This window comes from Triturus cristatus, chromosome 11, assembly GCF_964204655.1.
Source record: "Triturus cristatus chromosome 11, aTriCri1.1, whole genome shotgun sequence".
Lineage (NCBI taxonomy): Eukaryota > Metazoa > Chordata > Amphibia > Caudata > Salamandridae > Triturus > Triturus cristatus.
The window spans coordinates 967,959,092-967,973,397 of record NC_140594.1 but is presented as its reverse complement, the minus strand read 5'-3'; the positions used below and the strand labels follow the sequence as shown (position 1 = coordinate 967,973,397).

The window sequence follows — 14,306 nt, the reverse complement described above, 5'->3', positions numbered from 1 at the left end:
AAATTGGATACTTTAATAAAGAAGTTTACAGGACAGCAATTATCAATTTCAGGAAAAACTTTTGTAACAGTTGCAATAATTTTCCATGATGGACCTACTGTAACTTCTGGTCATTACACAGTTTATCTTAAATGTGAAAAAGGCTGGACACTGTGTAATGATTCCCAATTGATTTTTAAGCAACGTTTGCCTTTTGATTTAGCAAATTCCTATCTAATCTTCCTGAAACCTAAATTTTAGAGAGATTTGGCAACATCTGGACAAAACAATTTTACCATTTTATTGGATTACCATTTGGAATTTACAAATAAAAAGATTTAACAAATTATCATTTGGCCTAATGGAAAGGTAACCAATTGTAATGTGGAATTTTTCCATTTTTTAAGGAAACTTTGGAAAACCAAAAATTTAGAAAAAATCGGTAACATCTGCACAATTTAAATTTTGGAATGTTATTGGATTGCCATTGGAAATTTTTTCAAAAAAGATTTTTAAAATTACTATTTGGCCATGCGGAAAAGTAAACAATTCTATTGTGGACTTATTTAATTATTAATTAATCTTTCGGAAACCAAAATGTTACAGAGAATCGGTGACATCTGTACAATTTAAACTTTTGTTTTTTATTGGATTACCATTGGAAATTAAACAAAAAAAGAATTTTAAAATTACTATTTGGCCTAAAGGAAATGGAACCAGATGTATTGTGGAGTTATTTGACATATATTATTGTGATTATACTTCTGAAACAAAAATATCAGACGGTATTTTAAAGAAATAAGTATTGATATTAGATGATATTTTTTAAGAATATTATGCATTTCTATAAAGTTATGTTTATGCAAAAAGAGATTGTGGGCTTTTTTAAAAACAATCTTTGAGATTGTTAATTTTTTTTTTGCCTGCTGTTAAATGATGAATGCAATTGCTTTCACAATTTATAGTGAAATGCAATATTTTCTGAAAACAGCAAAAAAAAGGCAAAAATATTTTTTGAAAAATATGTAAATATGTGTACTGTATTATTAAATGTTTTATTAAATATTAATACTTTTTTCTTTTTTTTCAGATTGAGATAGAAAATTTTCGAAAACTAGAACCATTTTTAAAGCAATTTAAAAAAAAATTAAATGAATAAATCTTTTTTTGAGTGGGTATGGTAAGTCAATAATGTCATGGTCCCTTTTTTCCACTTCTCTACAATCACATTTTCAGTTTTTAATTGTAGTCTCTCAAGGACCTTGTAATGTGATAATTGATTTTTAGTGTTTTTAAAAAAAAAAAAAAAAAATTACGCGTACCGTACGCGTTCGGTAAAAAAAAAAAAAAAAAGTTTTTTAAAAAATATATAAAAAATAGATGAAAGGTAAGGTTGGCTCTTAAAAGAGCCGTTGTGTTCATGCAGGGACAGAGGAAAGAAAGATTGGGAATATTAGACGGTACGACAAGTGTGCTGATCTATTTTACTGTTCACTAGGGAAATACTGGTCTCCCTATAAGTAATTAGATCGTGACAAGTGGCGCACCGTACTTCAACCCTCGCAAACCGAGGGTTAATTTCCAGAGGACCAGAAAAAGGAGATGCTCCCCCCACAGATGAAGGGCTCACCTGACCTGCAGAAGAAGGACTCGGCCCTGCAGATGATGGTCCAGGCTGAGCTGCTGTGGATGTGCTTGGTTGATTTACTGAAGGGTTACCTTCAGTAAGTCGAGCATGTGTCCTTCTGTGTACATCCTTAAGGTGTCTCATCATGGTGTGATTCCCAAAGGAATACTTCCTGTCAGGATTACCTCTTGAAAGTACACGCTTACACAGCTTGCAAGTCACTAAGGGTGCATTTACCTTTTGCTGGCCTTCTGGAAAAGTAAAATACTCCCATACGTAAGAGGTCTTTTGTTTCCTCGCTCTCTGCCTCAAGGTAGTGCTGCTAGCCTCACTCTCAGAAGAGCTCTGCTGTTCTGCCATCGTATCACAAAGACAACCCAGCTCCTTCTCCTAAGGGATCACAAGCAGAAATGAGGGGAATGGGTGTGGTGTAGGAGAGTTCTAGAACTGAAAGTAGTTTCAACCAATCAAAAGTTGTGTTTCATGATCACATGACCTACCGTACGCTTACGGCAAAAGTACGCATGCGCGTAAAAAAGACACGCGCTCTCGCGCATGCGCATAACAGTCACTCCCCGACACTTCCGCGTAACGTGCGCGTGTAGCGTACACGCGTACGCGCCCCACGCGGAGTACACACGGCTACGCAAATTGCGTAACTATACGCAAACAGCGTAGATAAATTACGGACATTGCGTAAACCGTACGCTTACCGTAAGCTTACCGTACGCACACTAAAAAAAAATTTAAAAAAAAGGAAAAAATTTATTGCTAATAAATTTTACCTGTTTATTTTATCAAAAATGTTAAAAAAAACATATTGTAGAATTTTAAAAATTTAACCATAGTCTTTAAAAAAGGATAGAAAATTAAAATAAAAATATGTAAAAAAAAAAAGAAGACAAAAAAAAAAATTAGCATTTAAAAAACCTTGCAAATTCACTGAAAAAACCATGGGTTTCACACACGTTATAGTTAGGAATTAGCATTTAAAAAACCTTTGAAATTCACTGAAAAAACCATGGGTTTCACACACGTTATAGTTAGGAATTAGCATTTAAAAAACCTTAGAAATTCAATGAAAAAACCAAAGGTTTCACACATGTTATAGTTAGCTGGACATTTCACTCGTAAAAAACCAATGAAATTCCCCCGTTATAGTTAGTTCAGCTAACTATAACTCGCGCGCCCGCAATGCACTACTGATGACGTCACATATTACATCACTCATGACATGGTCAGTGACATCACTCATGACATCACTGATGACATCTCAAATGACATCACTGATGACATTATCCTTGTGACAGAGTGGTAGACCTCCTCTCACCCTAATATAACGTTTGATACAAACATTCAAAAATAGAGACTAAAATTTTCAAAAAAATGGACATACCAATAACAGTTACAACAACCTATTCAGTAATTCTAAGATCCACATACACATCCACTCATCCACCAACAATCCTATACAGTCACTCATACATGTACTCACACATCATATGTACTCATACACCTAAACATCCTGTAACACAATGCCACTCATCCATAGAGTTACTCACACATAGTCACTCATGCTAATAAAGAATCAAACATCCATTTACTTGCATATACAGTTATACACACACCACCACACTTACTTTTACAGAAACTTACACATACTTAGTCTTTTAAACAATCACTTATAGAAACACATACTTATTCATACAGGAACTCTTCCAATCTCTCACTCTCACATATACTCACTTATAAACACCAATACTCACATATACTAGTTTAAAACATATGTAGTTACTTATGAAGACACTATTGAGACAGTCATTCACTCACTAACACACCCATGCACACACTCATCCACCCATACAGTCCTGCACACATGCTGTCTTCAACACATACAAACAGTGAGTCACTCATTCATGCATCTATGCACTACGTAATACCCCCCACCGCACCATGAAGACACTCAGACACTCATACTGATACTCAAAAAACCAACTATTAACCTATATAGACACTCATGTAGCTACTCACCAACCCATGCAGCCACTTATATACAAAGTGAGAGACTGATACAGGTATTTACACATTTAAACATTACTCACTAAGCCATGTATTCAAAAAGATACACTTAATCAGTCAGTTATACAATCAATTTTTCAGAAACAAATCATCAATTTAGACACTTATATACTCATTTATTCTTCCATCGACCTTGAGATATACATATATAAAACATATTTAATTTTCAGAAAAACACACATTCACTGTATGATGTCATCAGTGATGTCATTTGAGATGTCATCAGTGATGTCATGAGTGATGTCACTGACCATGTCATGAGTGATGTAATATGTGACGTCATCAGTAGTGCATTGCGGGCGCGCGAGTTATAGTTAGCTGAACTAACTATAACAGGGGAATTTCATTGGTTTTTTACGAGTGAAATGTCCAGCTAACTATAACATGTGTGAAACCTTTAGTTTTTTCATTGAATATATATATATATATATATATATTCACTGAAAAAACCATAGGTTTCACACACGTTATAGTTAGGAATTAGCATTTAAAAAACCTTGCAAATTCACTGAAAAAACCATAGGTTTCACACATGTTATAGTTAGCTGGGCATTTCCCTCGTAAAAAACCAATGAAATTCCCCTGTTATAGTTAGTGCAGGCAACTATAACTCACGCGACCGCAATCCTCTGCTGATGACATCAGATATTACATCACTGTATTTAGACACTTATTTACCCATGTCTTCTTCCATTCATCTTTAGCTATACATATATTACATATTTTTTTTTTCAGAAAGACACATATGTCATCATTGATGTAATATCTGACGTAATCAGCAGAGGATTGCGGTCGCACTCGCCGATTTTTCGAAATAAAAAAATTTTGGGCCCTTGGGGGTCCTTCTGGGACCCCCTGAACATGGCTAGGGGGTCAGGAACTGTTCACCCTGCCCCCTTTTCACGTTCTCCACATTTGTTTTTCACCCCCTCAGAGTGCGAGAGACAAAATGGCGGCCGACACTTCCTGGTTTCGACCGATTCGAATGTTTACTAAGATCTAACAACCAATCAGAATTGCACTCGCGCACGGCAAGGTGCGCGCACCCAGCGGAGTGGAGTGCCCCATTAGTTTTGAAAATTTCGCGAGGATTCGTCAATCGGCGCCAAAGTTATTCAAAATAGAATTTTGAGATTTCCTATGGAAACTCGGTCCTAACTATAACTATCTACTGGCGACCGCCAGTAGATAATATATATATATATATATATATACTGAGGAGTTCCATAAGCATATAGAGGAACGAGGCCAAAGGCGGAGTTCCTTTATAAGGTTATGGAACTCCGAGGTGACGATCATTATCCTTATCGTTTACGCCTGGGGTTACCTTATCCCATATAATACATGGCCACTGTGAGAAGCTGGCCTGGTATATGATGTCCACTAATGTAGGCACCTTGCACCAGTCCAGACAACCCTTATGGTGATTTAGGAGGTTTCAGACAACCTTAGAAAGCTATCCAAGTGGTAGCTGTGGAGAGCAGCGTTCAGGCTTGGTCTTGAAGGAGTGTAAAGCAGCTTGCTTTACCAGAATAAAATCTTATAGTATAGATTAAATGAAAAAGAACCATAAAAAGTATCTATAAAAACATGTATTTAATATATAACACTCTCTAGTATGTTACAGGATATCCTACACGGATATAGTCACAAAGCACACAATACTTTAGCAAAGAAATCACAGTAAATAGCACTAATACACAGTGGGCCCCGGGGGGGAACAAACCATATGCTAAGAAAGTGGTATAAGAACCACGACTTGAGTCAAGACAATGTTGAGAGGACGTAGAATTGCTGGGGACCCTCAGAAACGCCCAAGGTAAGTAGATAGGGACTACACAGAGAGCGTGTGCAGTGGGAGAACATGATTGTGTGCTCCGTGCAAGTCTATGTGTAAGTCGCGGTTGGAATTTTAAAGATTAGGGACCCTTCCCAGTGGACCCTGAATAAAACCTGTAGAAGACAGAAGGATGGAGAGTCACCCCACCCATGAATACTATGGTAACCAAGTTGCCTATCCCAGGGAAGCCGGGTGCATAGGTGTGAAGTGGCGTAGGAAACCGCCGTCAAACCCAATGGAGGACTTCTGTAACGTGCCACTGCTTGAAGAGGAGAAAGTGTTCGGAGGAATCCAAACGTGGATTCTTGAATAGGTGTACCTGAAAGCAGAGGGGACAGAGTCTATATCACTCGGGAGTGACCAGGAGCCCTGGAAGACGAATGTCCTCCGATGTCGGGGGCTTCAGGAAAGATGACGTGACCTTGACTCTGCAGCTGTGAGGACCAGGAGATGCTGAGGACAACCAGGACCCGTATACGAGCTGTCCCACGAAGAATGTCAAGTGCTGAGAGGTCGGTGTCCGGCGGGAGCACCAACAAGCCTTGGCAAAGGCAACCCATGCAAGAGGTCAAGACGGTACTCAGTTGGGACCAGCAAGGTCCAGGGGACTCACCACAAGCCGGGGAGTCAGGGCAGGCCCTGAGCAATCAGGGAAGCCCAAGGAAAAAGAAAGGTGACCCTCAAATGGGCCCACAGGCCAATGGCACAGTAGTCGCAAGAGGACCTCAAGCAGCTCAACAAAAGATGCAGGCCACGATGCCCACGATGCGGTGTGGCAGAATATTCTGGTCACTGGAATTCTTTGAGGTGGGGGCTACTTGGAGCCCGTAGATCTTCTTGCAAAGATGTCAACAAGCCTTTGCAACTGCAAACGAAATGCCGTACCCCAGGGGTTGAGTTATTGCAACCCCCACAAGGACTCCTGGCCTCAAACTTGATAAGAGTGTAGAGCAGGCCTCGAGAGTTGAGGAAAACCACCACCAGTGTTGCAAAGCCCATGGAATGCAGGAGAGTGACTTCTTCTTTCCAAGGGAGATTACTTCGGTTGTACTTGATGCTTCACAGGCCTTGGAAGGTTTCTGTATGATGAACATGCACAGGCAATGCAGCAGACTGGAAGGGAGATGAAGTCAGGCCCAAACGATGTCCAGCGAAGTCTAGAGTGCCTAGACAGTAGAAGTGCTGTGGTTTCAGTTCTGAATCTTATCCCACGACGAATCTAGGGACCTACACCCAGGTAATCCCTTAAGTACCCTAAAGAGAGGGTTGGGAGTATTCAGGGAACACTCCCATGGGAGGTTCTGGACAGGGGGTAGCTTTCTCCCATGTCCTTTGTCCAGTTGCGGGCCAGAGCGAAAGCCCACGGCTCCCAGGACTGGTTTGAACTGGACTATCCACAGAGACACCAAATGTGCCCCTCATGCAGACTTTCAGACACTGGCAAGTGCACTCCAGCCCTAATCCATTAAATACTGTCTGGGAGGTGGTCACACCTCCCTGCGACAGGATGCCTATTGTTTTGCCTTCCCCTGCTTGGGCTTGGCTCAGCAGCAGGAAGGCAAAAATGTGTCTCTGGTCAGCAGCAACCATTTTGTGCTGTCCGGGACTAGAAGGCTGGTACCGGGAACACTGAGAGCCTAACGGAGGGCTCTTCCATTGCTTGGAATCATACCTCCCACACCGTTTACAGTGTGGGGGTATGATTCCAACTTGTTTGATATCAAACATGATAGGATTCGTTGCAGCCGTTTTCAAGATGGTCATCGTGCGGTCACGCAATGCGCCTCTATATAGCATATGGCTGCTTAACTGACAACCCGGGAGAATGGACCCTGTAGGCTGCAGGGGTGTCCTGCTCATGCAGCGGCACACTCTCACTTAGAACCAAGCACCCTGCCCTCAGAATTGTAAAGGCCTGCTAAAGGGGTGACTTATAGGTTTTAAGTGAAGTGACCCTTAGATATAGTAAACCTATATCTTTCATAACAGGTGCATGCACCAACTTATACAGGCTGCAATGGCAGGCCTGTAGTTCCATTTTGAATGGTCTCTCATGGGTGGCATAATACATGCTGCAGCCCATGGGAGACCTCTGGGGTACCTATGCCCTGGGCACATGGCACCAAAAACTAGGGACAGACAAGGGTACCACAGTATCCAATCTGGGATGCACCTAGGTACTGAACACAACAGTTTAGGGAGAAAGCAGATAGACTGGGGTCCTGATTAGCAGATTCCCAGTCAGACTAGTAAAAAACAGCATCACATCAAGCAAAAAGTGGGGGTAACCATAAAAAGCAGATCCTAATTCCTACAGCCACACCATCACCTTTCCCACAAATCACTTTACACCGTGGTGCAAAGCTCTTTCGCTTGAAAGAGCGATCATGTTTGCAAACATGAATAATAAAAATCATACTACTAGTGCAAAATTAAACATATCAAAATTCTGTTACTTATTTGTTGCAAACATATATTTCAAACAGTTAAATACATGTCAGTTATAAAATAAAATATATACTTTTTTTAAAAGCTGCACTAACTCAGAATGTGTTGAAACTTGCAGAATGATTCCAGCTTTTCTTTAACTATATTAGGCGTGCAAAAAATAATCATGTTCTCTCTGATTGTCATTGAAAGCTAAAAAATAGAGCAGAAAAAAGAAAAGCAACGTTCCTTTTAGTTGCTTTAAACAGCTGATTCAGATACGCTCTGTGGCCTGACCTATCTCTCACCTTGGCTGCTGCCAGCAGGCATTGTGACGTCACAACTTGACTCCGATAACTTATAATAGTGGTACATGACAAGCCATAATAACGGACCAATGACAGTGATGATGTACCAATGGTAATAATGTACCATGACAATGATGATATGCTAATGATAATAATGCACCAATGACAACGATGTATTGGAAATCAACATAGGACGAGAACCAGAAGCAAAGAATCACTACATTTTTAAATTGCACAGAGTAGTATGTGCATGCCGGCGTCGTAGCTGATAACTTATATTCACATTCTTTTTGCTTTTGACAGTTGCCATTTTACGCTCTGCAATTATCCACATGAGTCCTGGTTACATCTGCTATGTTGTTGCCCCCATCTTGCCAACGAACGTCGTCGTCTACAGGTCCCAGTCTATAGGGAAAATCTACTGAGACATTGCAGGGAAGCATCTGATTTGTGCTTCAGTAATAATTCAGCCCAAGTTCTTGCAAGGGCTGGGAAATTTGTTAACATTATTTTAACTGCACTGCATAATGCCCAGCACTAAGAGAAGACAAGCACAAACGAACGTTAATGAAAGTTAACTCTCAGTAACAAGCATTGTGACATTTTGTTATTGTCTCTCATACTATGTACCCTCCCCCCCACCCCCTTTTGGACTAATCGGCTAATTGGGGTATATTGCCATCAACTTGAAATGCTGCTTTTTGAATCTACATTTTTCGTATTGCCAGATTTTATAAATATGTAAAAAAAAATAATCTTTGCAATTTTATTAAGTATTACTATGAAGTTTGTACGTTACGGTTTTAATTAACTGTATAATAAAATACTTCTGAGTTGCCATTTTATCCTCCACATTAAAACAAAGATGAGCCATAACACTTACCTTCATATGGACCAGTAACTCCCAGAAATTTCGTGGCAACATCACAATAGAAGCGTTCAGCTCAATCACATAACATTTATCCAAAGAGATGTCATGGTAGGCTGTCAGCCTCTGCAAAGAAAGCAGAACTACAAATGAGTTGGCACATGGACCAAGGACAAGCGAAAGCACATGATGCTATAAATTAACTGGCCAAGCTATCACTCAGAAGTTAACAGGTGGAAGCTGCGGATTAAATTACTTTTCAATTGCTTTGTTTTTCTGATTTCTGATAATTTTTTGCAGACGGAAAATTCGGCACGTTGACGAAAATATGTGCAAAAGACAGGGCGATGTGTTTCTCATTTCTTTTTCGAAGATTCCTGAGGCAATTCTGCCCAGTAATGTGTTTTATAACGTGCAACGCTAAATCTGTGCAATATAAAAAAACAGATGTAGCTAGGACCCAACACGTTCGTACTCATAGATTTGGTCAAAAGTCTGTGGGGCATATTATCAAACCAGGCGATAAAATTATCGCCGCTTTAGCGGCAGAAAACTGCCGCTAAAACGGCGATAATGGGCTTGATAATATGCTCTATGGAATTCCAATTGAAGCCCTTGTTAGATGCCCTTCACATCTAACATGGGCTTCAATTGGAATTCCATAGAGCATATTATCAAGCCCATTATCGCCGTTTTAGCGGCAGTTTTCTGCCGCTAAAGCGGCGATAATTTTATCCCCTGTCTTGATAATATTCCCCTTTATTCGGTCTTATAAAAGATATAGGGAACAGCACCTAAAAAACAAAACATATAAGAAAAAGACAAACAAAATGAAAACATATAAATTAAGAGCAGTTAAACTTGGGGAGAGGATGTGGTCCGTCAGCTAAACTGCCGACTTTGGTGCTGGAAATCAGAGTTCGAGCCTCGAGGTCGCGACCACATCCTGTGATTCTGGGCAAATCATTTAGGGGCACATTATCAAGGTCCGGCATTAAAATTATCACCGCTTTATCTTTTTTTTGTCCTCATCTCACCTGATCAAGCAGCAGCGGATTTTATAGCCAACAAGTATAGATGGATCAGGGGGGCCCAGTGGCTTACCGCGCTTGCTTGGGATCACCAGAGCCATCCCTTCTGATGTTTCTCAGGGATATGGTGTAATCATTGGACTGATGGTATCAAGCTCAACGAATGCCCCAACACATTAACGGGTGCCAGATATTTACAACCTTGTCCACAGAGCGCTCATACTCCAACCTAGCCATAATGAATGCCGCATTCAGCCAAACCTCTCTTTTCGGGGGGAGTGGATCCTTCCATCTCTTGCATATCTCTCTCCGGGCCAATAGTATCAAGTACATTAGTAACCCTTTATCCTGCTCTGTGGCGGAGCTAGAGAAATGCCCGTCGGCTCCAAAGAACACCAATGAGGGATTTACTTCCACCTTGGATTTAAAAATGTCCCGGAGGGATATCCCCACTTCGTTCCAGAAAGCCGCCAGATGTTCACATTGTAAGAAGATATGCTCATCATTGGCTAACGGGGTATGGCACCTTGGACATTTAGGAGGGGGGCAAACTTAGCAATCTTATAGGGAGTGTAGTAGAGTCGATTTATAACAAAAAAGTGATTTTTCTTTAGGCAGGCTGGCTTTATAAATTTATAAAGAGTTTTTAAAGAAGGCTCAAAAAGAGCTTCAACTTGAGGGCCCATATTGGAGTATTTCCATACTTCAATCGCCTTGGGTATTTTGATGTCATCTGCCGCTAGAAGAAAATTATACCAGACCGAAATCTCCTTCTTTATTAGGGACCCTTGCTGACACAATCTCTCAATTTCCCTATTACCTTTTATCTCGTCCTTCTCCTTTTCCACCCCAAACCAAGAGGTTATCTGGAGGTATTTAAATCTGGACAGGCCAGGACCAATCCTAATTCTTAGATATTCCCAGGAAAAAACACCTTCACCATCAAACAGATCTGACCAAATAGAAATACCAGCACGTTTTATTGGAATGGCTAGGGAATCCTTAAGCCAAAGAGGTGTGCCAGGAGAATCCCATATAGGAGCCAGGTCTGAGTAATAACCAATCCCCCAACTCGTTCTCACTTTATACCATAACTCTAAGGCAGCCCTCAATATCTTTAGTCTAAATCGCCGCTTTATCGGCAGAAAACTGCCGCTAAAGCGGTGATAATGGGCTTGATAATATGCCCTTGAGAATTCCAAAAGAAGCCCATGTTCTGGTGTGAACATGGGCTTCTATGAGAATTCTCTGCGGCATATTATCAAGCCCATTATCGCTGCTTTAGCGGCAGTTTCCTGCCGCTAAAGCGGAGATAATTCTAACGCCGGTCCTTGATAATATGCCCCAAATCTCCCCGTGCCTGAATGTGTATTGTAAATACGGTGCTCATGTAAAGCGTTCCAATACCTTCGGGTCGAGTTCGCGCTATATGCAACAACAAAAAAAAAACAATAGTTATGATAGACTGCTGAATAAAGCGGGCCACCACACAGCAGATAAACACTGATATACAAAAGGTGGTCGATACTGTCTAAATTTAAATGAACGCAATGGCGGTACTAAAAGGTGTTCCCGGTGTTCCTGGGCGTGGCCAAGATGGCGACCCGATGCATTCTCGGGTCTCTCCGCGCCCTCCGTAAAACGACAGAGAGGGGCTTCTGAGGTTGGTGACCCCATCCCCCAGGATACCCCTGGAGGAGGATAGTCTACTAGTGTGGGGACCATCGGTGTGTGATCGCCGGACATGGCGCTCGCTGCAAGGATGTCACAAAGAGGCAGCCTCTGCATTGTAGTGCAGATGGCCTGCAGATGCCACGAGGCAGCTGGCGCAGAGACGGAGAGGCCGCCGCACAGGGACACCCCAGGCCCGGAGCGCAGACACATCAGAGGTGACCAAACAAGGGGAGGCAGTGCCCGAGAGCAGAGCTTTGTCAGCCGGAGACTCCAGAGTGGGAGAGGTCGGCCTCAGTGATCCACGCAAGGCCACGGTCTTCGGTTGACTTACCGGACGAGTTCACGGCCTCACACCAGCAGGAGAAGCTGTCCCGGGGACTCCAGGGGCCGAAATCAAGGAAGGTAGTAAAGGAGGGTAAGTTGCAGCGGAGCAGAGAGCGGGGCAATGGCTTGAGTGTGGCGGCACCTTCGGTGGCCTATACGTGGGCTTGGGCATGAGAGGACCGGCGTGTGCATGTGGACTGCGACCTCCCTGTACAGACTGTTAATTGGGACTGGGCCATTGACCCCTTGGTGTAACCAACGCAGGACAGGAGCCTGCGTGGAGCTGATCCCACACCCTGTAAAAGGTCTGAAGGACCTCCTGGAGTCATCTTTTCCCGGAGTGAGCGGCCAAAGTATTGACAGCCCCTAGCGGGACCCCAAGCACCCAGAGAGCTCATATCAGCCTGGCTTGTGGATCGGGGGCCCTGTGCCCCATTCCTTCTCCAGCTCAAACGACACTTACTACCCGACCTACTGCGGTCTACTCCGGAGGCTTGAGGTTGCTCACAGGATGGCGCCGGGCCCGTGGCTAGTAGCTTGGCCCCTAGACATGTATTAGGGGGCACATAGTAGCGCCTCCAGTGCAAGGCAGGACTAGGACAGCTCGCCCAGCTGAGACTCAGTGGGCATACCAGGAGAGTCCTCCGATCATAACGGAGGAAGTGGGGGTGGCCCCCTTGGCCAGCCTGGCTGCTCGCCTGCCCTCCTGGCACCTCAGCAAGAGGCTGCAGTGTTTACCACCGGCTTGAAGGCGTCGGCACCCTGCAATGGTGGCCAGTAAGGGACGGAAGGACAGATCAGTAAAAGAAATGTTGCTCAAACCATCCAACTCGCAGTCCGGCGGCCAGACCCCCTTGAAGGCCTCAGAAGAGACGGAGGGAGCAGATGGAGCAAAGTACCCAATTGACTGAACCTTCCTCGAATCTCTTTTCTCCTCCTTCCATGAGGACCTATCGGCTATGAAATGAGACCTCTCGGCTGACTTGTGGGAGGTGCGACGAGACATGGACTCCTTGGGGGAGAGGGTCAACACCCTGGAGGAACGCAAAGCTGGTTGTGATGAGGAACTAGAGGGCCTCCAGCAAGAAGTTCTCCGATTATAAAAGCAGAACCTTGACCTTCAGGCCCGCACGGAGGACTTGGTAAACAGGTCCCGGTGAAATAACATTTGCATACGAGGCATGGCATACGGTTCGGAGGATGGCACTATTGAGGCGCTAGTGGTCAACCTCTTCTGTTTCTTCCTGGACGAAACGCAGGACTTCCTGATCAAGCTGGACCGTACCCATACAGTGGGGCCTCAGAGGGCTCCCCAGCCCCCCGGCAGACATCCTGACATGTGCACGATTTCCAGCTTAAGGAGCGCATACTTCGAGCAGCCAGGAATGACTCCGCTTTCCAATACAAAGGCCAGAGGCCCACACTGTACCAAGACTTAGCAGCATCCACTTTAGTGAAGCGCAAGGCATACAGACCCATGACTACGCACCTAAGGGCAGCCTGCATCTCATATTCATGGGGGCCCCCTTCTGACTGATTTTCACTTTCAAAGGGGAGCTCAGGCAATTGCGCTCTCTATCAGCAGCCTATAAGCAATTGGACATTGATGAACCAACAGTGGTAAAGCTGCAACAGAGCAACTCAAGTAGAAGGTGCCAAAGCGGTCATGGATGTACCACCATCAAGCCCCAGAGCCCGGCATTGCGACCTGACCTGGACACCATGGCCAGGGAACGACTGGCGGTCCTGGCGTCTTTGACCGGGGCCTCCTCTGAGCAGTCCTCGACTACCACAGAAGAATAAATGGTGAACATTTGGCGGCCCCCCATGTCCGTCTTCAGGGACTCTTTAACGCAAGTATAAGCAGTACTTCGGGGGGGGGTGCAGAAGAGACACCAGCGACTGGTACCCCGCAACCTATCTCCCAGGTGCCGAAGCTCCGGACACTTGTTTGCCAAATGAAATGTTTCTATATTTGTATACTTATTTCTGTTGGGGGGTTCTTTTTCTTTTCTGATGTCCTCCCACATCCCTCTGTATGCCTGGTCCATGCACCGGGGCATGGCCCCCTACCAGTTCCGCTTCTAAACACAATGAGGATGTCCACAAGCAGGGACACTTGGCACAAACTGGCATTTCCTTTAGCTGT

The 14,306-nt window shown here is 43.5% G+C and overlaps 1 protein-coding gene across 1 annotated transcript in view; it reads right to left on the bottom strand.

Moving 5' to 3' along the window:
• The window catches only part of ITM2C (integral membrane protein 2C), a 288,035-nt gene that overhangs the window by 96,865 nt on the left and 176,864 nt on the right, over positions 1-14,306 (bottom strand). Inside the window, exon 4 of the mRNA XM_085635007.1 lies at positions 9,144-9,254. Coding sequence (XP_085491133.1) covers positions 9,144-9,254 — 111 coding nt within the window. The remainder of the gene's footprint in view (positions 1-9,143; positions 9,255-14,306) is intronic.